This window comes from Colletotrichum siamense (assembly GCF_013390195.1).
Source record: "Colletotrichum siamense strain Cg363 chromosome Unknown KSG_Cg363_contig03, whole genome shotgun sequence".
NCBI lineage: Eukaryota > Fungi > Ascomycota > Sordariomycetes > Glomerellales > Glomerellaceae > Colletotrichum > Colletotrichum siamense.
The window spans coordinates 6,275,220-6,298,987 of NW_023501016.1; the positions used below are offsets into that span (position 1 = coordinate 6,275,220).

General features: G+C 54.6%; 11 protein-coding genes across 11 annotated transcripts; 6 read left to right on the forward strand and 5 right to left on the reverse strand.

The window, feature by feature from the left end:
• Nucleotides 1–59: 59 nt before the first annotated feature.
• Nucleotides 60–2,729, forward strand: CGCS363_v005669 (uncharacterized protein; the record flags this gene model as incomplete). The annotated part of the gene is made up of 1 exon (XM_036637518.1): nt 60–2,729. The coding sequence occupies one exon, from the start codon at nt 60–62 to the stop codon at nt 2,727–2,729; it is 2,670 nt and encodes an 889-aa protein (XP_036497263.1).
• A 791-nt stretch (nt 2,730–3,520) lies between these two features.
• On the forward strand, nt 3,521–4,162 carry yddQ-1 (putative isochorismatase family protein YddQ; the record flags this gene model as incomplete). Its single annotated transcript, XM_036637519.1, has 2 exons — nt 3,521–3,922; nt 3,977–4,162. The coding sequence occupies 2 exons, from the start codon at nt 3,521–3,523 to the stop codon at nt 4,160–4,162; spliced, it is 588 nt and encodes a 195-aa protein (XP_036498289.1).
• A 64-nt stretch (nt 4,163–4,226) lies between these two features.
• ATR1 (Core atranone cluster (CAC) protein 1) lies at nt 4,227–5,093 on the reverse strand (the record flags this gene model as incomplete). The annotated part of the gene is made up of 3 exons (XM_036637520.1): nt 4,227–4,541; nt 4,598–4,680; nt 4,730–5,093. The coding sequence occupies 3 exons, from the start codon at nt 5,091–5,093 to the stop codon at nt 4,227–4,229; spliced, it is 762 nt and encodes a 253-aa protein (XP_036498290.1).
• A 1,568-nt stretch (nt 5,094–6,661) lies between these two features.
• APOD (Apolipoprotein D) lies at nt 6,662–7,488 on the forward strand (the record flags this gene model as incomplete). Its single annotated transcript, XM_036637521.1, has 4 exons — nt 6,662–6,913; nt 7,003–7,174; nt 7,237–7,331; nt 7,405–7,488. 4 exons carry the CDS (start codon nt 6,662–6,664, stop codon nt 7,486–7,488), a joined length of 603 nt encoding a protein of 200 aa, XP_036498287.1.
• Nucleotides 7,489–8,386: 898 nt separating this feature from the next.
• Nucleotides 8,387–9,512, forward strand: CGCS363_v005673 (uncharacterized protein; the record flags this gene model as incomplete). Its single annotated transcript, XM_036637522.1, has 3 exons — nt 8,387–8,643; nt 8,699–9,331; nt 9,392–9,512. 3 exons carry the CDS (start codon nt 8,387–8,389, stop codon nt 9,510–9,512), a joined length of 1,011 nt encoding a protein of 336 aa, XP_036498288.1.
• A 197-nt stretch (nt 9,513–9,709) lies between these two features.
• oxdC-1 (Oxalate decarboxylase OxdC) lies at nt 9,710–11,394 on the reverse strand (the record flags this gene model as incomplete). The annotated part of the gene is made up of 3 exons (XM_036637523.1): nt 9,710–10,416; nt 10,573–10,912; nt 11,002–11,394. The coding sequence occupies 3 exons, from the start codon at nt 11,392–11,394 to the stop codon at nt 9,710–9,712; spliced, it is 1,440 nt and encodes a 479-aa protein (XP_036498285.1).
• Nucleotides 11,395–13,089: 1,695 nt separating this feature from the next.
• Nucleotides 13,090–14,035, forward strand: CGCS363_v005675 (uncharacterized protein; the record flags this gene model as incomplete). Its single annotated transcript, XM_036637524.1, has 2 exons — nt 13,090–13,354; nt 13,458–14,035. 2 exons carry the CDS (start codon nt 13,090–13,092, stop codon nt 14,033–14,035), a joined length of 843 nt encoding a protein of 280 aa, XP_036498286.1.
• A 93-nt stretch (nt 14,036–14,128) lies between these two features.
• Nucleotides 14,129–16,755, reverse strand: prtT-5 (Transcriptional activator of proteases prtT; the record flags this gene model as incomplete). Its single annotated transcript, XM_036637525.1, has 4 exons — nt 14,129–15,770; nt 15,822–16,337; nt 16,402–16,561; nt 16,632–16,755. The coding sequence occupies 4 exons, from the start codon at nt 16,753–16,755 to the stop codon at nt 14,129–14,131; spliced, it is 2,442 nt and encodes an 813-aa protein (XP_036498283.1).
• A 412-nt stretch (nt 16,756–17,167) lies between these two features.
• Nucleotides 17,168–18,944, reverse strand: CGCS363_v005677 (putative transporter; the record flags this gene model as incomplete). Its single annotated transcript, XM_036637526.1, has 5 exons — nt 17,168–18,244; nt 18,301–18,449; nt 18,498–18,599; nt 18,696–18,738; nt 18,801–18,944. The coding sequence occupies 5 exons, from the start codon at nt 18,942–18,944 to the stop codon at nt 17,168–17,170; spliced, it is 1,515 nt and encodes a 504-aa protein (XP_036498284.1).
• An 867-nt stretch (nt 18,945–19,811) lies between these two features.
• On the forward strand, nt 19,812–21,272 carry CGCS363_v005678 (uncharacterized protein; the record flags this gene model as incomplete). Its single annotated transcript, XM_036637527.1, has 2 exons — nt 19,812–20,727; nt 20,794–21,272. The coding sequence occupies 2 exons, from the start codon at nt 19,812–19,814 to the stop codon at nt 21,270–21,272; spliced, it is 1,395 nt and encodes a 464-aa protein (XP_036498291.1).
• A 154-nt stretch (nt 21,273–21,426) lies between these two features.
• QDOI-1 (Quercetin 2,3-dioxygenase) lies at nt 21,427–22,557 on the reverse strand (the record flags this gene model as incomplete). Its single annotated transcript, XM_036637528.1, has 1 exon — nt 21,427–22,557. The coding sequence occupies one exon, from the start codon at nt 22,555–22,557 to the stop codon at nt 21,427–21,429; it is 1,131 nt and encodes a 376-aa protein (XP_036498292.1).
• Nucleotides 22,558–23,768: the final 1,211 nt, after the last annotated feature.

Below are 23,768 nucleotides of genomic sequence, written 5' to 3' on the forward strand. Positions count from 1 at the left end.
CATGGCTCTTCTCTCTCTCTCTCTCTGTTCAAATACACGTTCTCGGGCTTCCCTGAATCATGGCTCCTATCACCATCACAGACGTACGGTTTGAACATGCCGCAGGCGGCATTGGTGTCCCATCTCCAACCCCTCGAATCTCCTGGAGAGTGACATCCGACCCTCTCCCAAAGAATTGGAAGCAGACATCCTACGACGTCGAAATCACCCGGAGCGGGAAGCAACCCCAATCGTTTCACGTCGATAGCAGCTCATCGATCCTGGTACCATGGCCGGATAGCCCCCTAGCTTCAGCAGAAACAGCGATCATCCGCGTCAAGTCCTCCGGCACGTCCGACAACGGACAGCTTAATACAGAATGGTCCGAGCCGGCGACGGTCGAGGCTGCCCTTCTGTCCCGAGACGACTGGTCCGCAAAGCCCATCACCGCCCCGCCTCGGTCGGAAACGCACCCGGATGAGCGGGGCATCCGGCCTGTCCGGTTCCGCAAGACTTTCACCGCCCCCGAGCTCAATGGCGGCCGTGCAAGACTCTACATCACTGCTCTAGGGATCTATGAGGCTTACCTGAACGGCAAGAGGATTGGGGATGAGTGGCTCGCGCCCGGATGGACGGCCTACCAACACCGCATTCAGTACCAATGCTTCGACGTCGGCCCCCTCTTGAAACCCGCGCAGCCCAACGTCCTGTCCGTCGAAGTTAGTGAGGGGTGGTATGCCGGACGCGTTCTCTGGGGAGACGGTCTGACGTGTTTCTATGGCGACCGCATCGGCGTCCTCGCTCAACTCGATCTCCTTGACAGCGGATCCGAGTTCCGCCTTACCACAGATGAATCCTGGGAGTGCCATCCCTCGCCCATCGTGGGAAGCGACATCTACGACGGCGAGACCTACGATCTCGGCCTCGAAGTAGACGACTGGCACCACGACACATCAAAATGGACCTCCGTAGAGACCCTCCCCTTCCCCAAACCATCTCTGGTCCCATCATCCTCCTCGCCGGTGCGCATTACCGAAACGATCAAACCCATCAAAGTCTTCACAGACCCCTCCGGCAAGGCCCTCATCGACTTTGGCCAGAACCTCGTCGGCAAACTCGTCCTCCACTCCCTCAAGAAGCCAGACGGCCACCGCCTCACCATCCGCCACGCAGAGGTCCTCGAGAACGGCTACCTCGGCATCCGGCCTCTGCGCAGAGCAAAGCAGACCGACACAATCATCTTCGGCGGCGGGCGCGGACTGCAGGACTGGTCGCCCCACTTCACCTACCATGGCTTCCGTTACGTCGAGCTGCACGGCTGGGCTGCTGATGAGGTCACCCTTGACTCCGTGTCTGCGGTGGTGATGCACACTGACATGCAGCGGACGGGCTTCTTCTCGTGCTCTGATGAGGACATCAACGCGCTGCACCGCAACGTGGTGTGGAGTATGCGCGGCAACTTCGTCTCGATCCCTACGGACTGTCCCCAGCGTGATGAGCGTTTGGGATGGACGGGGGATATCCAGATCTTCAGCCCCACGGCCTCGTTTTTGTATGATTGTGGCGGAATGCTCAGCAACTGGATGAGGGATGTGACCCTTGACCAGAAGGATGCCGGGGGCGTCGTGCCGCTGGTGGTGCCGAATGTCATGAAGGACGGCCCATTCCCCGCGCTTCCGCAGGCTGTCTGGGACGATGTAGTCGTGTTAGTGCCATGGACTTTGTACAAGTGGTTCGGCGACGCAGGCGTTCTTGAAGAAACATATCCCGGCATGAAGGACTACCTCAACTCCATCAAGCGAGGCGACGACGGCCTCTGGGACACCGACCTGTGGCAGCTCGGCGACTGGCTCGACCCGAACGCGCCCCCCGCCGAACCCGGCCTCGTGAGAACTGACGGCACTCTCGTTGCAGACGCCTACCTCGTCCACGTAACCGGCGTCGTGTCCCAAATCGCCCGTATCCTCTCCATCACAGATGACGCAGACAAATTCTCGGCCGAGCAAAAGCGCCTCAAGCAGCTCTTCCAGGACAAGTACATCACCAAGGCAGGCTTCGTCGTCGCCGATTCCCAGACCGCCTTAGCCCTCGCCCTGCTCTTCGACCTGCACGACACCCCCGCCCAGCGCAAGGCCGCCGCGGCGAGACTGGCGCGGCTGGTGCAGTACTCCAAGTTCAGAGTGTCGACGGGTTTTGCGGGCACGCCGGTCATCCTGCACGCGCTGTCTGAGACGGGGTACACGCAGCACGCGTACCGCATGTTGCTCGAGAAGGGGTGTCCCTCGTGGATGTACCCGGTCACGAAGGGTGCGACGACGGTGTGGGAGAGGTGGGATAGTATGCTGGAGGACGGCACCATTAACCCCGGCGAGATGACGAGCTTCAATCACTATGCTCTTGGCAGCGTGGCGAACTGGATGCATGCAAGCATTGGGGGGTTATCGCCGCTGGAGCCTGGCTGGACGAAGTTTCTGGTGAGACCGAGGCCTGGAGGGGGGTTGAAGCATGCGGAAGTTGATTACCTGAGCCCGAGTGGCCAGGTTTGCGCTAGATGGGAGATAAAGGATGGTGACAGGTTGGTCTTGGAGGTGACAGTTCCGCCGAATGCCACGGCTGTAGTGTCGCTGCCGGATGGAAGTGAAGAGAAGACGGTTGGGTCGGGTACCCACACGTTTGAAGGCGGTCTCGATGAGCAAGCAAAGGGAGAATGGCCCCCTCAGGCACTGTTGACGCAGTTTGGACTACCCTGATTAATAATTAGTTTAGCCAACAATAATTATTCTGGGGGTTCATGTGTCAGCGTTGTGGGTGGTTTGTATTCATGAAAACCTCGTTGGAGCAGCGACTAGTTTCTCCTCTGAGAGTCTTGTTGTTCAACGAGATGTGCCTGAAGTGCTCGAAGTTCCTGATCCCGTATAGGCGGTGCTGGGCTATACCGCATATGAGCTAACATCCGTTTCAGTGATATTTTACATGTTGACCCTATCTCGTAGCAAGTCTAGCATAACATGAAATTCCAGCTGTCAATACAATCACCGGGCTGCAGACTCAAGAATCTCAAATTGCTACCTAGTCACAGGCTTTGGGCAAGGACCGTGGGAAGAATTAGCGCGTCCAGCTTTGACGAAGATCGACTCACCGGCTGGTATTGACCCTTTCGTAATCATTGTGTTGCCGAAGAATCTATCGTCGAACGGTGCCGGGGCAGATGTACCCGGAGATCCTCACTCCGGCTCCGGTGTTCTCGGGCCCCGATCAAATAATATGAAATTCCTTGGCCCTCGGCACAAGCCTTCGGAATCGGGGCGGGGCGTCTTTTGTCTCATTCCACCCACCGGGGTTCGATGACGGGATCGATGACAAATGCGGGGGATTCGATGACCAAAGTGCGGAGATCCCCTTCCGCAGAATGGTCCAAAATCTCACAATTCTCAGGGATTCAATATTGTTTCTTCTGTAAAAGTAAGCTTATCGATCCTGTTTCTTGGTTTCGTATCAGTCAATCACAGCCGCTTTAGTACCCGTAGACACAGCACACGCAATGGCCTCAGCAACCTCGTTCCGCCAAATCATCGGCGCCCCGCCCTCAACCGCCACGCCCACCGACAGCACCCTGGTCATCATCGACGCCCAAAACGAGTACGCCGAGGGCAAGCTGGCCGTGTCCGACGTCGCGTCCTCCCGCAAAGCCATTGCCTCCCTGTTGCAGAAGTACCGCAGCGCCGGCGGCAGCATCGTGCACGTCGTCCACGACACGCCGGCGGGCGCACCCGTCTTCACGCCCGGGACGCGGCTTTCTGAGGAGTTTGAGGAGCTCGCGCCCAAAGATGGAGAGAAGGTCGTGCGCAAGAACTTCCCTGGATCGTTCGCCGGGACGGATTTGCAGGAGCATCTTGAGGGGAGGGGGGAGCAGGGGAAGAAGATTGTGTTGACGGGATACATGGTGAATTTTACGAGGAGAGTAGTAAGAGAGATGACGGGCTAATCGCACTTATAGGCGCATGTGTGCGTTTCTACGACGGCGAGACAGGCTGCCCAGCGCGGCTTTGACGTTCTCGTGGCGAAGGATGCGGTTGGTGATCGTGACATTCCCGGGGTTGATGCTGCCCAGCTTACCAAGGTCGCCTTGAGTGAGATTGGAGACGCATTTGGCACCATTGTTCAAAGCAAGGACATTGCGTAATGAAAACTTGCCACAACTAGGTATCCCACAAAACACACGATGAAAAGCACATCCGCCCGAGTTTCTATTCAGCCACATCATGAAACCAGTCACCTGCGCCATGTGCCTTGGCGATCTTGAACACTGGAAATACGCGCGATTTCGAAACATTGTTGATCTTACGAGTCCACTCCGTATCAGTCAGCTGCCTGAGTGACACCAGGTCTACTTCTTCAGACCCAAATTCGTGAACTGCCAGCCACTTTGGCGGTTGCGGGGGTGGCTCGTCATTCGTGGACAGGCCTTTCAGCGCGCGGGACTGCGCGTTAGACCGAGCAAGGGCGAGTTTGAACCTCGTTGTTCGTAGATATCCTGGCACACCAGCCAACTGGTCAAGATGCTTCATTTATGCAATATCAGTGACATTGTCCCCATATCTGCATCGACCAAACTCACCTCTTTCTTGTACCAGCTGTCAAACTCATCTTCGGTGAGCTCACCCAGCTCGTACTGAGCTGCAATGATCGTTTTTACGACGCCTATAGTCTTCAGCCACGCAGCATACACGAGCTAGCATGTGCTGCTTACCTTTGCCCTTCTTCTTGGGATCAAAGACCTGGACCAACTTGTAGTACCGCACGTCAAAGTCCGCCAGGTCGTAGATGGGGCCGCCGTTCGGAAGCATGTCGCTCGAGACGTTGATGTTGCGGAACTCCTCGGTTTTCGTGAAGCCAATGTCTCTCATCGGGTACATGGCTAGATACGGCCGTTCGACGCTGCCGATGTTGACGTCGAGGAAGCGAAAGGCGGACTGGATACCGCTCGTTGCGAGGATCTCCGCAATGTGGTCTTCATCGTACCATTTGAAGAACGCCTCCTCGTCAATGAGATCTGGGCGAATAATCTTGGAGTTCACGAAAAGGAGACCGGGGCCTTGGATATTTTCCGACATCTTCGTGATTCTTAGATCCGCCTCCTGGTTCAGTCAAGACGAATCCTGAGACGATAATTTCGCGGTTGTGGTTGAGATTGTCAAGTATTGGGTAGCGGCAATTTTGGACGCAAACACAAGGCACGTTTCCGGCTAACGAGTGCCAAACTTGACAGCAGATGCGACTTCGGAAATGCAGGTCGCTGTTTGCGGGTATCCTTATCCCCCGGGGATTTCGGGGCGGCCCCACAATCGCGGCCGAGCTCACGGCTCAGTCTCGGAAGGGAGAACACACTTACATCAACATCCAGTACATGCCTTTCAATTCATGACGATGGTTGTTCAAATAACCGTAAACCTAAATTCTATTATCTTATGTGTGTTTGTTGATTCGTCTGCCACCATGTTCTAGACTGATCGAACCTGGGGAATGGACTGAATTTCTTACTAGAGTCACACGCAGTGAGAGACGCATCGACCGCGATAGCCAAACATCAGCGCTTTAGTGGTTCACAATCGCAGAAGAGGACATGGAAAGAGCCCGAGTTCCTGATAATATGGTCACTGTGATTGGTAGCTTCCCTTTCCAGGAATCTGTCCTGCAGTGCTGGCGCGGGCTTCGTAAGGGTTGGCAATGGAGGCGACGTCTAGTAAGCTAGGGGTCAAGGAAGCGCACGTGGCTCGGGAGGTCGTCCAAGTTGCGAAAGAGTTTGAGATGATGGTCCTCGGAGACGCGGTACGTCCTTAGAAGTAGCTTGTCTAATGCATCCTATGTAGCTTCCTCTGAACTAAGAGAGCATGCCCTATCCTACAGCCATACGCTGCTGTAGCTCAGGTCTAGATGAATTCACCTTGGACGCTGTGTCTCTGAGAACGCGGTGTCAATTGCTGCTCTCAACGGAGACAGAATCACAACGAGACACCAGCCTCGGCACAGGCTAGACAAACCCTGTCTCTATTTACCACCGACTATCTCAGATCCAAAGCTGAAATCGCCGATTGGCAAGCCCCCAAGGTGCGGAGAAGCGGCACCGCAGCAGCATGGCCACGACGATCGACGCGGGACTTTCAGCCAGAAAGCCCACTAAAAACAGGGACCGCCAGGGGCTGTCATTTTACCAAAAGTCCAAACAGCTGCTGAATGGACGCTCAGGAACCACAGCACCACATCGCTCCAGGGCCACGCAGCCAACCGACTTGGCGTACAGCGAGTTCGTAGCCTAAAGAGGCATCAATGTCGTCACCACTTTGCAGGGCGACGGTGGGCTCTCATGATTCTGAGAGTATTTTGACAGACAAATGCTGCTTTGTTGGCTTCGGACCTCGGACACTTGGGTTCTGCGAGGACAAGCATTGGCGTGTTCATCATTACACAGAACAACACCGCCATGGCACGATTCCACGATGGAGGCCTGTCGTGGTCAAATAGTTAAAAGGGAATGATGGGATGAACGGCACTGCCATCGCCTGCCCTCCCTTGCTCTTCAAGCCCAATTCAGACGAACACCAGCTCTTTGCGCCGTGAAACGTGCCGCCGAAAGTTATTAGACTTGCTCTATTGTAAGAAACCGAGTTGTCAGACTTCCACCATGCGGCCCTCAACCCTGCCCACCCTCCTCTCGTGCGCCGCCGTCGCAACGGCGGCCGCGACAACCAACGGCACCTCCGAGACGACGATCCCGAACGTCGTGCCCGCCGTCTGGGACGGGGAATGCTACTACCCCACGCCGGACTCCGCGTTCGATCTCGAGAGCTATCTCGGCCGCTGGTACCAGGTCGCCGGAACCGTCGCGCCCTTCACGGCCGGGTGCAAGTGCATTTTTGCGCAGTACTCTCTCAACGTTAGTTTCCGTGCCCGAGTCCCGAGGAACTCGTTTAATCTCTCTCGTACGATGCGATAGGAGGATTATCGCTGACCTTTGCCCCCCAGGACAACGGCACCGTGCTGGTAAACAACACCTGCCAGGCCGACACCACCCCGGTCAACATTCTTGGAACCGCCGCGCCCGCCGATCCGTCGTACGGCGCCAAGGGCGTTCTCCGCGTGCAATTCCCCGGTCAACCGGCCCCCAGCTGCGCGGGCCCGAATTACATCGTCCAAGGTGAGTGAACCAGCTCGTGTCAACTGATTTCTTTGCGCAGATGGGCTGACGACATTGTGCAGATTACACCCCCGACTTCGCCGTCGTGCAAGCCTACAACTTCAGCACCTTGTTCGTGCTCAGCCGCGAGCAGAACCCCGCCGACGAGGTCCTCGATGTAAGTCGTCGCAACACCACCGCCAACCGTCGCTCAGAGAAACACATGCTAACCACCGTCACTCTTCGGCCAGACCTGGATCACGCGCGCCGGGCAGCTCGGCTCCAAGCTCGACAACGTCGTCAAGACCGACCAGACCGGTTGCCTGTTCACCTGAGACACGGAGCAAACGACGGCAACGGGGCAGCAATGAGGAAGAATAATCTGGGGTACATGAGGAATCCGTGCCTGGCGCTTGAACATGTCGGGATAATTTGACGTGAGACAGGCAACCCCCAGAAAGGCCCAAGCCCGCAGCATGAGCGGCATCTAGACATGTTCTATACCCAATACAGCATTTTCCCAGTGAATGAGCGCCGAGACAGCAATTCAAAGTTGCCGTGACACTGACGCCGCATCCGAAGAGGGCAATCGATGACAGCCGGCGTGACACTTGACTGTAGAGCTCAGACCTCGTAGCTGAAGCAAGCAATCAAAAGCTCACAGAGCTCTCCCATGTTCACCGGGTTCTAATTGGCCAATGGACATGAGGGGAAAAGCAAGCTCAGAGCTGAGCTTTTCTTCCCCATTGCTTTTTTGACTTTCCCCCCCTCCTCCAGCTTTCCGCCTAAAATAAGCTTCGTTCTTCTTTTGTCGAAGGGCTGTTGCACCAGTGCGACCCAGCGCAGCCACTTATGCAAGGGGCATCGATCGTGTTTCTATGACGACACCATTCCACACGAGACACCATGACGAATTGGCCGCGAACGGCGAAAGAAAGGACCCATGTGTGAACGCACCTGTGGACCGTCTCAAGAACAGGAGGAGGAGGTTGGTGTGTCGGAAAGCGTCAGAGTGACACAAAGGCAGGAAAGGGGAGGGAAGAAGGCGTGGAAGTCAATTGAGTTTGGTTCAAATAGCTCTTGCGCCCTCCCACCCGCTTCCCCGCAAGGAGCCGGCTTGTTCGTTCCATTACTGATTGCTACTGTGACTCTGCACCCTGCTGCAAATTGCATCAAGACAGCTAATTATCGATATCAACACCGAAACGTTACAACCAGACACCTACCGCAAAAATGAAGGGCAAGGAAGAGGTCATCTCTGAGTTCAACGAGTACGTCAACATGACGGCCGAGGAGCTGGAGTCGTGGCTCAAGTCAGGCGACTCGAACAGCGCTGGCTGGCCCAAGGACGACGCGGAGGGCGATGGGGAGACAGTCGGGCATGACAGCGGGCGCAACATTGTGGAGATCCTGAAGGCCAACCCGGACAAGAAGGAGGAAGAGTACACGGACGACCAGGTTGAGCACATGCGCAAGGTCGTTGCGTATTGGTGAGTGCGACGTGACGGTATTGTTGAAGTAATTGATGGCTAACGGGAACTCCAGCAAGCGGCACCTGGCCCAAGAGGCAAAGGGCAACAGCGAAAAGTCGCCCGAGGAGGTGAAGAAGACCAAGTCGTACGCGTCACTGAAGAACTGGGGCCACGACTTCCTCAAGGCCCAAGGCAAGGAGGGAGGCGAGCAGAATGGCAAGTCTGCGAAGAGCAAGAACGGTGACGAGGAGAAAGCCGAGTCCAACGGGTCCAAGAAGGAGGAATCCAATGGATCCAAGAAGGAGAAGAATGGTAGCAAGAAGGAAGACGATGAGGAAGAGGCGGAGGAGGAGGTTGAAAAGGCCGACGAGGGCAAGGAGGAGGAAGAGGAGGAGGCTGATGAAGAGAAGACTGGCGACAAGCGCAAGAAGTCCGGTGAGGAGAACGGATCCAACAAGAAGCGACAGACCCGCCAAGGCGAGGGCAAGGCCACCAAGAACGACGAGGACGGAGAGGATGAGAAGGAGGAAGAAGAGGCCGAGGATGACGGCGACGAGGAGATGGAGGATGACGACGAGGAGGGCGATGACAAGGAGAACGGCAGCAGCAAGAAGACCAAGAAGGGCCCTAAGAAGGGCGACAAGGTCAGCTGGCAATGGGGCAATGGTAACCCGGAGGGCAAAGTCCTCGACGTCAAGGAGGAGAAGTAAGTCGCAGACCACTGTGAGTGCTGGAAGGTGATGGCTAGCTAACATGGCATGCTCAGGACTACTATCGAGACGAAAAACGGAAACGAGGTGTCGCGTGACGGTAACCCCGACGACCCGGCCGTGGTGTTGGATACTGGAAAGTCAAAGGCGATCAAGTCGAACCATGAGTTGAACTGAGCGAGGCGTTCATCGAGGAAATCGGTGGAATTGTACACTAGTGTGACTTGATATGTTCGCGGCCCACATTGAGGGCGTGAGGGATGGATAGGTATAAAAAGGTAGCCATAGGGTGATGTAATTCAATCGTGGATAACATGTTTAGCTTTGTGAACGCGCGAATACTATACTATTACAAAACACTTTTTGCTTTTCCTCTACAACTCATCAGAAGCTCCGTCGAGAACCGAACCACCAGCCTTGACATCCGTCTTCTGGTACTTGGTCACGGGATCCTTCTGCGCCTCCTTCACCTCATTCCAGAACTTCTCGCCATTCTCCTTATCACCCTTGAACAGGTGGTCAATCACAAGCTTCTTAGGCGTCTCTCCCATCCACTGGAAGAGGGAGAAATCACGGAACTCATCCGCCCTAAAGATCTCGAGCATCTCAATCGGCTCGTCGCCGATATTCTCGACAAAATGCCCCATGTTCTTCGGCACGATGCCCACGTCGCCGGGGACGTAGTTGAACGTGCGCGCGGTGCCCTCGGCCGCGAAGATGGTGACGCGCGCGCGGCCCTTGATGAAGAAGGACCACTCGTCGGCGTTGGGGTGCCAGTGCATCTCGCGCAACGCGCCCGGCTGGATCGTGAGGTGCGCGGCGGCGACCGTCTTGGAGATGGGGAAGTTCTTGGAATCGGTGATGCGCACCTCGCCGCCCGAGGTGATTTCGGGCTCCTGCGCGAGCATCGAGTGCACGAAGTTGTACTTTGACTTTTTGGCGTGCTTGCCGGTCGGCCGCTCGTCTTCGATGGACCCGGGCAGGGTGCCTTGGAAGATGTACTTCTCGCCCTCGGGGATGTGCTTGAAGATCTCGGGGTCGAGGTGGAAGTTTTCGGCGATGACGGATTTGGGGGTGTGGGCTGTGAGATGTTTGTTAGTTGAGCTTCATTGATGGTGTCGGTTTCCGTAGCTTTTGCTTGTGCTTGAAGACAAATGCCACACATCCCGGGGCGATGTGGATGTACAGTCCGCTGTAGCATGCAACAGCAAAGAAAACATCCGCAAGAAACACTCACCAAGCCAGTCAGAGAGAATAAAGGTAGACTCCTCCGAGAACCTGCCGTCGTCAAAGATGAGAAGGAATTCGGTGCCGTTGGGGCTCAATCCCTGCAGCGAGTGAGGAACACCACTCGGGAAATACCACAGATCGCCTTTGCCGACGTCTGCGATGAAGTTGCCACCCTCGTAGTCGAGCGCCGTCACGCGGACCTCGCCGTCCAGGACGTACGCCCACTCGGCCTCCTTGTGCCAGTGCAATTCGCGGATGACGCCCTCGCCGAGGCGCATGTTCACGCCGGCGAGCTCGACGCTGGTTGACAGCTCGCGGACGGTTGTCTGGCGTGTCCAGCCGCCCTCCTGTTCCAGAGAAACCATGTTAGTCGCGAATGATTACCGGTAACCCAATTGAAGCCCTTCAACAGCCAATTGGCAGCGTCGCAACTCACCTCGATTCTAATATGCGAATCCGCAAAGCTCCAGCGCATGTTGGGCATGTTCCCGTGGTCCGTCGACGGCGGGCGCACGAGGTCCGGGTTCTGGCGCGAGCGCTCCTTGTTCCACGGGCCCAGGACCGACGAGCCCAGCCCGTTGCGGTAGGGCAGCGGGTCGAGTCCGTCGCCGACCGAGTCGACGGCGCCGTCGTTGGGGTCCCGGAAGCCCGGGGTGTACGGGTTCTTCGCGTTCGACTCGTCGGCGAAGGCGCTCTTCTTACGGTAGCTCGCGGGGATCTCCATGCCCCGGAGCAGACGCTCGCGCGGGCTGTCAAAGTGCGGCATCGCCGTCGCGACGGACGCCCAGAGGAGCAGCAGCTTGGCTGCCGTGGGTTGGGTGAGCTGCATGGCTGGGCGCTGATGCTGATGGGGTTGACGGGGTGTGAGGGGGGGCTTGATGTGACGCTTGATCGCTGCCAAGAAAGAGCTTCAAGGCAGGGAAACGGGCGCGATGGAGACGCTGTCAAGCTTTGGAGGAGACAGAGGAGAAATGAAAGAGTGCGAATGCAGGAAAGGTTCGCGCAATTGAGCTTGTGATCATGGGAAGAGAGGCAGATTTTATACCTCCTCTGATCTCGTCATCCCTCCTCTCCTCCTGAAATCATGTCATGTCATGCCAGTCCAGGAACCTTGCCATGACCTCTTCCTCGGCCTTACCCATTGTCGCAGGCTATGGAAAGATGTGGTACGTAAACACAGAGCTTACAAAGGGCAAGGTAGAGCTCGTAGTCATCGGCGCATCACCTCGGCTGCCCATCGCTGCAGGTCGACACACACACACTCTCTCTGGTCTGTCTCCCACGTACCATGCATATCCGTCTGCTACACCGCGCACACCAATCCAATTCATCCATCGCACATGCCGAACCCCCGAGCTTCCAATCCGGAGCTCCCCCGCAGCTACAGCAGCATGGCAAGGTAGTAGCTTCGAGGCATACTACGACGTGCTCTTACACCTCTAGCTTGACTAGACTCGCTCTGTTTACAAGAGGCCGTAACCTGGCGGAGCTGAGCCGCCATCCCCGCCAGAGAGTGAAACGCGGCATAGGGCGAGCGCTCATCGTGCGGGGATGAACCACGGCGAACCACTCAGCTCGTCTTTCTTTAGTGACATGACGGGAGCGAGAGGGGGGAAGGGGATATACTAAGTACATGAGTTGCCGATGCACTCTAATCGGATTAGCCCCAGCGCTTCTCAATGCCTGCTTGCTCTCTTCTCACTGCTTCTCACTTGCATCTCACTGGAATATCCGTGCAAGACTGTTGGAGCGAATCCACTCGAGGGGCACTCTGCAGCGGTCATGACGCAGGTTCCTGCGGATTGAGCTTAACTCCAAGGACCACATCCCGCTGCAATTGGACGGGGAATATGTCGGAGATCCTGGAGAAGAAGCTGGCCCGGCCAGGCCCTGGGATCAAAGGTTTCACTGCAGCAAGCCCTTTTGCACATCTCATCCAATCTCAGTTTACCGTACCTCGAGCTCTTCTCCAATGGTTGATTTCCCCCTCTTGATTTCCTATCTTTAGTGCCCATTGACCCTTCACCCCTCATCAAGCAGACACAACATACAAAAACACCAAGGGGCACCACACAGCGTCGTCTCAAGGGCGGGGTGAGCTCTTGGCTTTTCTTCGGCATTGCTATCCGCACCTTTTCCTTCTCGGCATCCTCCCTGGCCCATATAAACCAGGCTGGAAAACCTGGAAACATTTCGCGAGCGACCCTGCGATCTCTAATCTCAGTGTGGACCGCGGCAGACCGGCACTGGCACATTGCGCGTCCCGTCTTGTCCGTTTGTAACATCCGACCTTATTTTATTTATAACGCCAACACTTCATCACCCGGTCAGAGCTTTACAGTGGGTAACGGCTCCCCTAATTAGGTCATAGCTTGCCCAGTGACGATATTTGTCTGTTAACATCGCGCGTCTTCTCTGCAGACAGCCCGGCTTCTTTTGCTTTTCCCGATTCTACACTAGTCAGTCATTGGACTGTTCGACCCGAGAGACGCGAAAGCTTTCACACCAGTCTTCCGCATCCAAGATGAGCACCAACGGGAACTACGGCTCCGTCACCAACTCGGTGCCGGTGGTCAACGGCGACTCGCACGCCCATGCCGATGAGGAGCAGCCTCTGCTGGGCGGCGGCGGCGGCAGCAGGAAGCCAACAAAGTCCCTCCGCAAGAAGTTGACCACCGACGTGCAGCGCGACTGGGCAGACCTCGTCCTCTTGGCGTGCTACATCATCACCGGTCTTCTGGACAGCTCTTCCATCTCCATCTGGGGCTCTTTCGTCTCAATGCAAACAGGTACATCCCCTCTCCGTGTTTCCTCAACGGCCCCCACAGCAACAGACAACAAAACTGTTTCCTGTTTCGCCCCAAAGCGTTGGCGACTGACACAAACACCCAGGAAACACCGTCTACATCGGCCTCGGCCTCGCCGCCCCCACCGAATCCACCCGCTGGATCAAGTCCGCCACCTCGCTCGGCTCCTTCTGCCTGGGCTCCTTCGTCTTCAGCCGCTTCCACCGCTTCTTCTCCCCGAAGCGCCGCTGGGTGCTCTGCGCGTCCTTCATCCTGCAGACGCTGCTGTGCACCGCCGCGGCCGTCATCCTGACCTTCGGCCCCGCGGCCGGCAAGGACGAGATCGCGTGGAACGTGCTGGTCCCCATCGCGCTCATCGCCTTCCAGAGCTGCGGCCAGGCCGTCACGAGCCGCGCGCTCAAGTACAACGCCCTCACCAGCGTCGTGCTGACGAGTATCTACTGCGACCTGTTCTCCGACGCCGAGCTGTTTTCGGTGCGCAACGCGGAGCGGAACCGCAGGGTCGGCGCGCCTGTGCTGCTGCTCGTCGGGGCCATTTGCGGAGGTTTGTTCGCGCATAGTTCATTTGGCATCGCGGGCGCGTTGTGGACTGCGGCGGTGATGAAGTTCTTTATTGTCTTGTCTTGGTTCTTCTGGCCTAGCGACCCCGCCGATGAAGAATGATTTCAATGCAGGCAATTGTTGTAGAAAAGCTAGAGTCAACACGACTTTTGTAGACAGATTTGGTGTTACCTGTTGTGTCACAGAAACAGAGCCCTACCCAGAAGAAAATTGACTAGATAGAAGGTTGTACACATCGTTTGCGGACCCCGTTCCAAACGCCTCGAAGATCAAGTTATCATCCATCAAGTTGAGTCCGTCGCCAAAGTAAGAGTGGTCCACAGGCTGGTGAGGAGTTTGACCCAACCCGCCAGCTCCCCAAGTTGCCGGGGTGTTTAAGTGCGCACCTATCAGCCCGCCCGCATCTACCGAAGGTCGGGAGAATGCGTCAACTCCTCTATTCGCGTTCGGGCTGACTTCATAGCCGACTCCGTATTGATGTCCTCCAAAGCTGCCCATCATACCAACACCTGCCGGCCCATCCATCTGCCCTCGTGCTGCTCCCACATTCTCACAGTTCTGCCTTCGTCGCCTAGACTCCTCCATTCTCTCCAGCATCTTTTCCAAGCCCGTCGCAATATGCTTCAGCACATGCCGGTCCGACGTGACCGCGCTCTTCAGCACACCAATCATCCTACCCAGAAGCCTTGCAACGTACTCCTCTTCCACCTTCAAGCCCATGACCGAGTTCCACCGCGTTGCGACCTTCATCAAGAACACGCTCGCAAACGCAATCATCGTGTGCACATACAGTGGCGTGCCGACCAGCGCCCTACGCATGTCGTCCTCCTCCAGGACGAACGTGATGATACTCACGGCGGCGGAAACTGCCAGGTTCGCAAACTCTTTGCGTTCCGTGGAGAGGAACTGGTCCTGCGTCGAACCTGCGAGAGAGATGCCGCGGACGGCCAGCGAGTTGATTTGGAGCTTGGCGAAGTACGAGTAGAGAATGATGCCCAGCGGGGGAAAGCTGCCGATGCAGAAGTTTCGCGTCTGGCGCGCGTGCCAGCGCATCCGCCACTGGTCGATTTCCAGGTTGAACATGCGCAGGGCTTCAAAGTCCGACTCGACCAGCATGGCGGTGGAAGGGTCGTTGCTGGAAGACTGGTCAGTTGCGTCTGCTCTGCCTTGGGAGAAGCTGTTGGTCCCGCTTGTCAATCCGATTACGGGGTCTCGGGCGGACCCGAACCTGCCCCTGATCTCGTTGAGGGCCGGCAGCTTTCTTTCTGCGAAGCGGTCATAGACCCGCGTAAGGATTTGCATGAGGTTGACCTGGCTTAGGATTCTCGCGTCCAAGGCGTTCGAGAACGGGCTGGCTAGGAAAAGCTCGTGTTCTCGAATCTGGATGCTTTCGGCAATCATAGGCGGGCGTCCGTAGGCGATGCTGAAGTGGTGGTCGCACACGTATAGCATGTACCACAGCCTAGCTCGCAGGAAGTGCTCTTTGTTTCCGTCCAAGGCTGCTGTGAAGGACTGATGAATGTTTAGCTCCGTAGCGATACGGATGGCGTGTCCGGATAGCTTCCATGATACTTCGGACATCCAGAATGCGGCGATGCAGAGGCCGCGGACGTCATCTATGGAGTGGTACCGGGAGAACATGGAAGAGGATATGAGGGATAGAAATTCCTTGTAGCATATGTCGAATGTTGCTGCTGCTGCGGAGGTCGGGATGTGGAGGGCAGTCACGGCTAGGATTGTTGCGGTCAGAAGTTCGGAGGACCGTCGAACTGAGATGAAGGAAGGATGCGTTTGTTCGAGACCAACCCACAGATAGTGGTTCAGTGAGGTATGGAAGCTAGTTTCGTTGTCAGCTAACTCGTGGGCTACTTGTAGCTGAAAGACTTACATCTCATAAAGCTCTTCAGCTTCCGACTCGGCGATTACTCCCCTAGAAATGAAGTCGTTGAGTTGCTCTTGGCCTTCCGGGAGTGGCCTCGTCATTTTTGACTTATTGCTACGAATATTGCGAAGCCTGGTCACTTCGTACAGACTGCCCATCGGATCCTCGACAGTTACCGATCCATTGCTTGGATCGCCATGCGATACCGGGTCCGGCGAATTCTCCCGTGTCATGGCCATATGCGTATTATCCTCTCTGCATGATATGCCAGCGGGACTCGTTATGTTGCCCGGTGTCCCGGACGGAGGACCGCTATGTTGAACAACGGATTGGTGAGACGGAACAGATGGAGGATCTTCATGGGACAGAGGCGCTGGGAGATCCTCATACCGGGCCTGTGCTTGAAGCTGTCGACGGGAGCCGTTTGCTGCGGACTCAGCTTGGAGCCTAGCCGTCTCTGCTAGAACCGCGTCCAGTTTGTTGTTCATCTGCTCGATCTCAGAGCGCATCGAGTCTATCTTCCTTTGGCGGGTAACACATTGTCAGCGGTCCGAGAAGGAACCCATCCAACGACTTTCGCACGTACTCGTACGCTTCAAGCGCTCTTGTCACATCATACTCGGTGTCGACATCAGCATCATAAGATCGTTTAATGATGCAGCTGATGTTGCGACGAAGACAATGCCGGCACCTTCTGTCTCCTGGAAACACCTCGCATCTCATCTTGAGCTTCTTACACTCCAAGCCTAAACGAGCCAAGTCATTGTCAATCACTATTCCTCAGATCCATCATCCCAACCTCGAATTCGAACTTACAAGCTCTCGACTTCCTACCAGGACCACCCACTCGACCATCTTTGGCGCCGTTCGTCGATGCTATTGCCGGAGTAGTACCGGCATCAGACGGTACTTCTCCCCGCGATGAGTCTGGTGATGGCATGTTGGCTTCCTATTCGTTATGCTCTTGGGTTGATTGCACACGCCTTTGCCGGACATCACGGGCTTCATCCGATGGATGGATGGATGGCTGGTTTCTCGTCCAGGTCTGCAGCATCGGGTCTTCGGGGAAACCCCGAGGGTAGGAAGACTACTGCCGGGTTACAGGGCGGGGGAGTGGGGATCACCAACACACCATCATGTATGATTCGGCAGAGAGAAACGCGGGGTTAGCGTCCATGGATCTTGGCTGCAGAGGGGTGTGTGTGCCGGTCCTAAGTCCGCCTGGGTTCATTCGCGCTGCATCTCATGATTGGACTAGCCCAGATTGATAATATAATTGTCGGAACATTTTTCATCGTGGATGGCCCGATTCTTTGCAGGGCATGATTAAATTCATCTATGATATCTGTGTCCTAGATTTGATATTTCCACGTCGCTCGCGATCTGCTCTGCCGTCCTCCTGCATGATCCGTGTCACTCCGTTCCTCAATGTGGCTACTGTGGTCCTTGCCGTCCACGCCAGCTTGCTCAAGAGTCACATCGTCTATCAAGTTGTCCATCTGCTTGTTACACCTCCGCAAGCATATCGTCAAGATGAGTGTGCTGACAACGATGATAGCCGTCATGGCGAGATTAACTGACCATGCCACGATATAACGCGGTCCTGCACTTGATGGGTATAGGTAAGGCGTCCACACGAGAGCGAGATTGCCAATGGAGTTGTTGACTGCCAAGGCGATTGCTCTCTTCTTCTGTGGGCGGGCGGCAATATTCGCCATCCATGCATTGGAAACCTGGAAGCAGCCGTAAGTTCCAGGCAACATGAGGAACAATGCAAAGTACCGCGCTCCAGTATTGGTGGTTGCGATAGTGATGATGATGCCTGCTGCGGCGGCCATGGAAGGGTACATAATATGAGGCGATCGCTTCGAAGTACGGTCCGAATACCATGTGTTGAATAGACAAAACAAAACCGTTGCCAGATACGGAGGGGAAGTCAGGAGTAGGGTGTTCACAGTGTTGTAGCCAAAGTTCTGAACCAGAGTAGGCAAAAAATTGGTGAGAGAGGCCACAGCTTGAAGACAGGTTTGCCCAATGACGCAGAGCCAGATGCGGTAGTCCTTGACGGTCAACTTGAAGGCTGCCCCTGTGCTGATTTCCTCTTCCTCCTCACCAGCGTCTTCAATAATGCGCACGATACCGAGGGCTCTTTCTTCGGGAGAAAGCCACTTTGTCGTACTGGGCCAGTCGGGGATCACGAAGGCGGTGATTGCTGCAAATACAACCGTGGCAATTCCTTCGATTATGAAGAGCCAGCGCCATGATTCGAGTCGGTTGTTTGCAAAGGCAGCGGCGATGCCGGCAGCGAACAAACCTCCAAAAGCTCCGGATATCATCGCGGCGGAGTAGAAGATTCCTAGTCGCAGGCCGAGCTCTTTTCGGGTGTACCATCCACTAAATAAGAAAGCACAACCAACGAAGAAGGGTGCCTATGTAATATGATTAGTTCATGTACCTCAGGCTAAGGCGCGAGTACAAAACAAACCTCAGTAACACCCAGAAAGAACCTGTTGACAGCCAGACCGGTGAAATTGTGGACTGCCCCTGACAGGCCACTTACGATACCCCATGCTGCCATGCACCCAGAGAGATACCAGCTGGGCCGAACTTTGGTGAGGATCATATTGCTGGGCACTGAGTAGGGTTAGTTCTGCCACAAGGTGACCCGAGGGCTGTTCATACCTTGCATGGAGATGTATCCGACGAAGGTCACCGAGAGAACAATGTTGTACTGGTAACCAGACATGTTCAGGTCCTTTTCAAGGCCCTGAACTCTGGCATGGGCTAAGGCAAGACATCGAGTCAGCTTCGCCTCGGATGTTTCCGTCTTCGCAATCTTGACGAAGCAGAGCACAGATACATAGGGTGAAAGGCACTTACGAACAGCATTCCTGTCGATGTAGTTCATGATGTACACAATGATCTGGAAGGAGCTAGTCAGTAATCTTGCCCAAGTTATCAAGCCAACGTCTCGATTTCACTAACCAAAATCGGCAGTAATCTCCAATCGATCTTTCGGACAAACTTCTTCTCCCTCTCAGACCTCTCCTCGGGGGACCAGGACGCGACTATTGCTGCGTAGTCCACAGGAGATGGCCCAGAGTCGACCTCGTTTTCTTTCTTCGACATATTTCAGGCGACTGGAAGAAAGTAGTTCAAAGTACGCAAATTTGCAGGCTCAAAAATGGCATCTAAGTGCCTGAGAGAAACGAGTGGCGGTATTGACGGAAACTGAGTTGTCAATGTTCAGAATTGCGGCAAGCATTTGATACGTAGAGGTGCACGAGCTTAAGTACTATTCCTGTAACCAATTGATCTATCTTATGAATGGCAGCAATCCTTTAATCACATTCGTAAGGTACGGGCAGATGGCCGGGCGATCTTGGCACTCGGAACCCCAGCCTTGGGCAGTCAGAAGGGCAGTAGGAATCACGCTTACATTGGAATATCTGGGGGTGGATGGTCCGGGGAAAGCTCTGCCGAATGATTTCAAAGGCCGATTCCCCGAATGCTAAACACATACTATGCAGTAATGACCTCACTGGAGATGATGCGCACGGAGCGATGCCTGGTGAAGCAAACATTGATCAGACGACTTCACACCTAGGTTGGCCCGGAAAAAGAAAAGCATAGTACGTTGCACACAGCACAATCTTGCCTCCAGTTGGACGTTGGTTGTGGGGTACTGCGACCACACCCGCCGTGGAGTGGAGGTGTCGGGAAATCGGCGAAGTGCCGGTGGTCAACATCCAACCAGACTCATACGGTAGTGGGGATGCTACGCATCGTGGATACCTCACAATAAGTTACAGAAATGTATGCATGAGGAGAGCGAACGAATCTACATGATAAATATGGTCAGGGTCCCAATTCAACAGGCGGTTGTAGAACTACTGATCGACGTGGGCTCCTTTTCTACTCGTTCAAGATCAAACGCCAGCTCTTCACCCCAGATTATCATTATTTTTCTTCAATAATCAAGACATCATCGACATCATGACAAGCCTTTCAACAAAACTCGCCGACCTCGAAAAGGCCGGAAAGCCAGTTCAGGTCGGCATCATTGGCGCTGGCAAGTTCGGGTCCATGTACATCTCTCAGTCCCACCGCACGCCTGGAGTTCACTTGGCTGCCATTGCGGATCTTTCTTCTGACCGAGCTCTTGCTTCTCTGAAGCGCACTGGTTATCCCGAGGGCAAGTTCGACGCGACTGCCTCGTTGAGCATTTCCGAAGCCATTGCTGCAGGAAAAACAGCCATTACGACAGACTCAGCAACACTGATTGCCACCCCGGAAATTGACGTCGTGCTAGAAGTCACCGGAAACCCTGCAGCAGGCATTCGTCACGCTCTCCTCTGCTGTGAGCACAAGAAGCACATCGTCATGATCAATGTTGAAGCCGATGTTCTGGCTGGACCTTTGCTGGCACGGAAGGCGAGGGAGGCTGGCATCATCTACTCAATGGCATACGGAGACCAGCCGGCACTCATTGCTGAGATGGTGGACTGGGCCAAGACGGCTGGCTTCGAAGTCGTGTGCGCAGGCAAGGGAACCAAGCATTTGCCCGAGTACCACTACTCCACGCCGGATACTGTGTGGAACTATTACGGATTCACCAAGGAGCAGCTTGCCGGGGGCGACTTCAACCCGCAAATGTTCAACAGTTTCCTTGATGGGACTAAGAGTGCTTTGGAGATGGCTGCCGTCGCCAACGGATGTGACCTAAGCCCTCCTTCAGGTGGGCTGAGGTTCCCTCCCTGTGGCGTGTGGGACCTCCCTACGGTGTTAAAGCCCACCAGCGAAGGAGGCCAACTCGAGAAGAATGGCACCGTAGAAGTTGTGTCTTGCATGGAAAAGGACGGTCGATGGGTATTCAATGATTTGAGATGGGGTGTTTATGTGATGATCAAAGGTGAGTGTTCCTTGCTCAAATGATGTTCCTCAAGATTGGGTACTAATAATGTTGTTTGACTGATAGCACCTGGAGAATACCAGAGGGAATGTTTCAAGCAATATGGCTTGAAGACAGACCCTTCTGGCTGGTATGCCGCCCAGTACAAGCCCTACCATCTCATTGGTCTGGAACTTGGCGTCTCAGTCGCGACAATAATGGTTCGCGGCGAACCAACCGGCCAGACTAAGACATGGGCGGGAGATGTTGTTGCCACAGCGAAGCGTGATCTCAAGGCAGGCGAGAAATTGGATGGTGAAGGCGGCTTCACTGTGTACGGAAAGCTTACCACTGCCGAGAACTCTATGGCCATTGAGGGCCTGCCTATTGGCCTGGCACATGGCTTTGTTCTCAAGCGTGATGTGAAGAAGGACCAGGGACTGAGCTGGCAGGACGTCGAGTACAGCGAAAAGGCACAGGCTGTGGCCTTCAGGAAAGAGATGGAGGCCGTCTTCAAGAAGGAATTCTTGGCTGGCAAAGCCAACGGTGTGAATGGAACACACTAAGCCCATGAAAACAGCTGTTAATAATAGAGTCCAATAAACCAGAAAGATACATAAGTACAAATTCTACATATGCCTCCGAGATAACAAATTCTATGTGTATCTCTTTATAAATACTCATGTAAGAAATCCAAGTTCCAAACTTCAAGAGCAGACGTTAAGAGGGATACACTGGAAAACCCCAAAAAATACTCTTCTGCAGTAGCTGATGATCCAATCCTTGGTCCCCGCCATTCATGTAAAGAAGTTTGGTCAAGGGCACCGTGGCATAAAAAGAGAAAGTCGTGTGAGCAGGCACAAAGGCGACATCTCCTTGCAGCAAGCTCAGACTTTCGAACCTATCCACGGATAGAGACAGTTGACCCTCTTGTAGCTCCAAGGCAAAATGATGGGGCAGTGTGACCGTCGTCGGGGCTTGATTATCGAGTTTCGGGGAGAGTACTATGGTGCCCATGGTGAAGTTTCCATCCGTCTGCGGGGGTGTGACCAAAGGCTGTATGACTTTGTATCCGTTCTCAGAGTTGAGGTATGCTGAACCGTAGTTGTTGGCAACAAAGTATGGCTCAGTTGGGTCACTTGGTAAGCTGTTTGGTCCGTCATGCCACGGCAATCCGGCGTCGCCCGCAGTGCCGTTGATCAAATCTCTTCTGGGCGTGAATACCTCTGCTGAGGCGGCAATCAAGTCCATGGATCGAAGTTGTTCGTACACCTCAGGCGTGAGAACCCCGAACGGGTCAGGGTCCTTCTCAATCGGAACGTATGGCGATCCAACTTCGGATTCGTACTCGCCGAGACTGAGCTTCGCAAAGAGATCCTCGAATCCAGCAGGATGAAAGATGTGATTCAATTGGCTGTCCGGATCGATAAGTTGAAAAGTGTGTATAGTGCCTGGAGGCGCATTTCCATAGTCGCCCACAGACGCAACTCGGGCCTCATGATCAGCACCGGTGATATTCTTTTGTGCCCAGAGCTCCACGCGGCCTCGGGTGCAATAAAAGTGCTCGTGAGTTTTCTCGTGAGTGTGCGGTCTGGCGGCTGTCCAGCCTGAGGTCTTGCCATTGTGCTGCACCATGGAGAATGCACCTCCAGATGAGTTTGCAGTTATGGCTAACCGAATGATGTCTGAGCCAGTCAGTTTGACAGCCCGACCTTTGAATCTGGGTAGAACATATGGCCGAGGATAGTCGGGAGCAACATCGACTAAGAGGGTGTTGTCTTGGCGGGGGATATGCAGCGCTGATGCAGCCACTGCTAAGCAGGCGAAGGTTCCCGATGTAAATGATCTCATGTTTACTGAATGTACAGATATGCTTGGCTTGGGTAAAGAAAAGCAACTGCCACAGCGTCTCGCGCGACCCTTTTAATAGGATCGTCTGACCCTCTGTCTTCTGTAGCTGGCAAACACAGCCATCTCCCAAAAGCTGGGGCCTTGCCGTGCCGTTCGTGTTCGTCAGTCATCACTTATGTCGAATACTTCAGGGAGGTCTAGGTAACTTTCAATGACTTGATGGGGCTTTTTGCTGGATTTGTGGAGATACTCGTCTGCCTTGGAACCTTAGTTCAAACCAGTTTTGCTAGTCAGAACTGAATCCAGACATGAGTTGCGAGCTGAAAACACCAACATGATCGGGCAAATCTTATTCCAAGAGTCGGGAACTGAGCCACCAGCTAGCCCCCAACGTAAGCAGCTGTGGATACGCAATCCTGCAATGTTGTTCGCCCTGGCATATTCGAAAGCGGGCAAATGAATAGTGATATCCTTTTCCTTGATCCGGATCGCGGAAGAAAATGCTTGGAGGAAGCACTTAGGCTGTCTTCATGGAAAGACACGCATTGCTAAGGGTGACATCTCTCTTCGACGTTGATTTTACCTGAGCCGGCACTTGTGGATTTGACTCTTCTTTATTCTTACGTCAGACACGTGGTGGTAGCGAGAGAGGCAACGTACTGGTCATTTGACTAGCGTTCACCATTTGCATTGCCTCGAAGGAATACCGAGGTTCCTTTTGGCCTCCAGGCGTAGCTCGGGCAAATGTCCAATTCCGTCCATGCGCAGTCATCTAGATAGCCCCCAATCCCAGGCAGCCTTATGGACCCTGCATGTTACCCACCATACCAAGGCAGAAGCCCCCTTGGCACTTTTGATGGTAGAATGCCACAAGATCCTTCGGCATTGTCTTGTATTCCAAACGGATGGTGTGATTTTTTCCCGCCTTAACTGACAGGCTAGCAAATGCCCTTGCTACGTTAGCATCCATGGATGGGTACCTTGGCGGGAAGGTCAGCCTAAGGTCATGGTAATTGATCCATAGAAAGTCCGGACCATCTGTCAATACGTTGAATTATTTCAACATATCTCGATTCGAAAAGACCTTGAGGATACGCGCCATGATGAATACAAGTGAGACGGCTTTTCAAGGGGGTGGGGGGGTGGGGGTTGTCGACAGCGCATTTGGAGACTTGAAGTTCACTTTGACATGGCATATGTCGTTGCAGGCG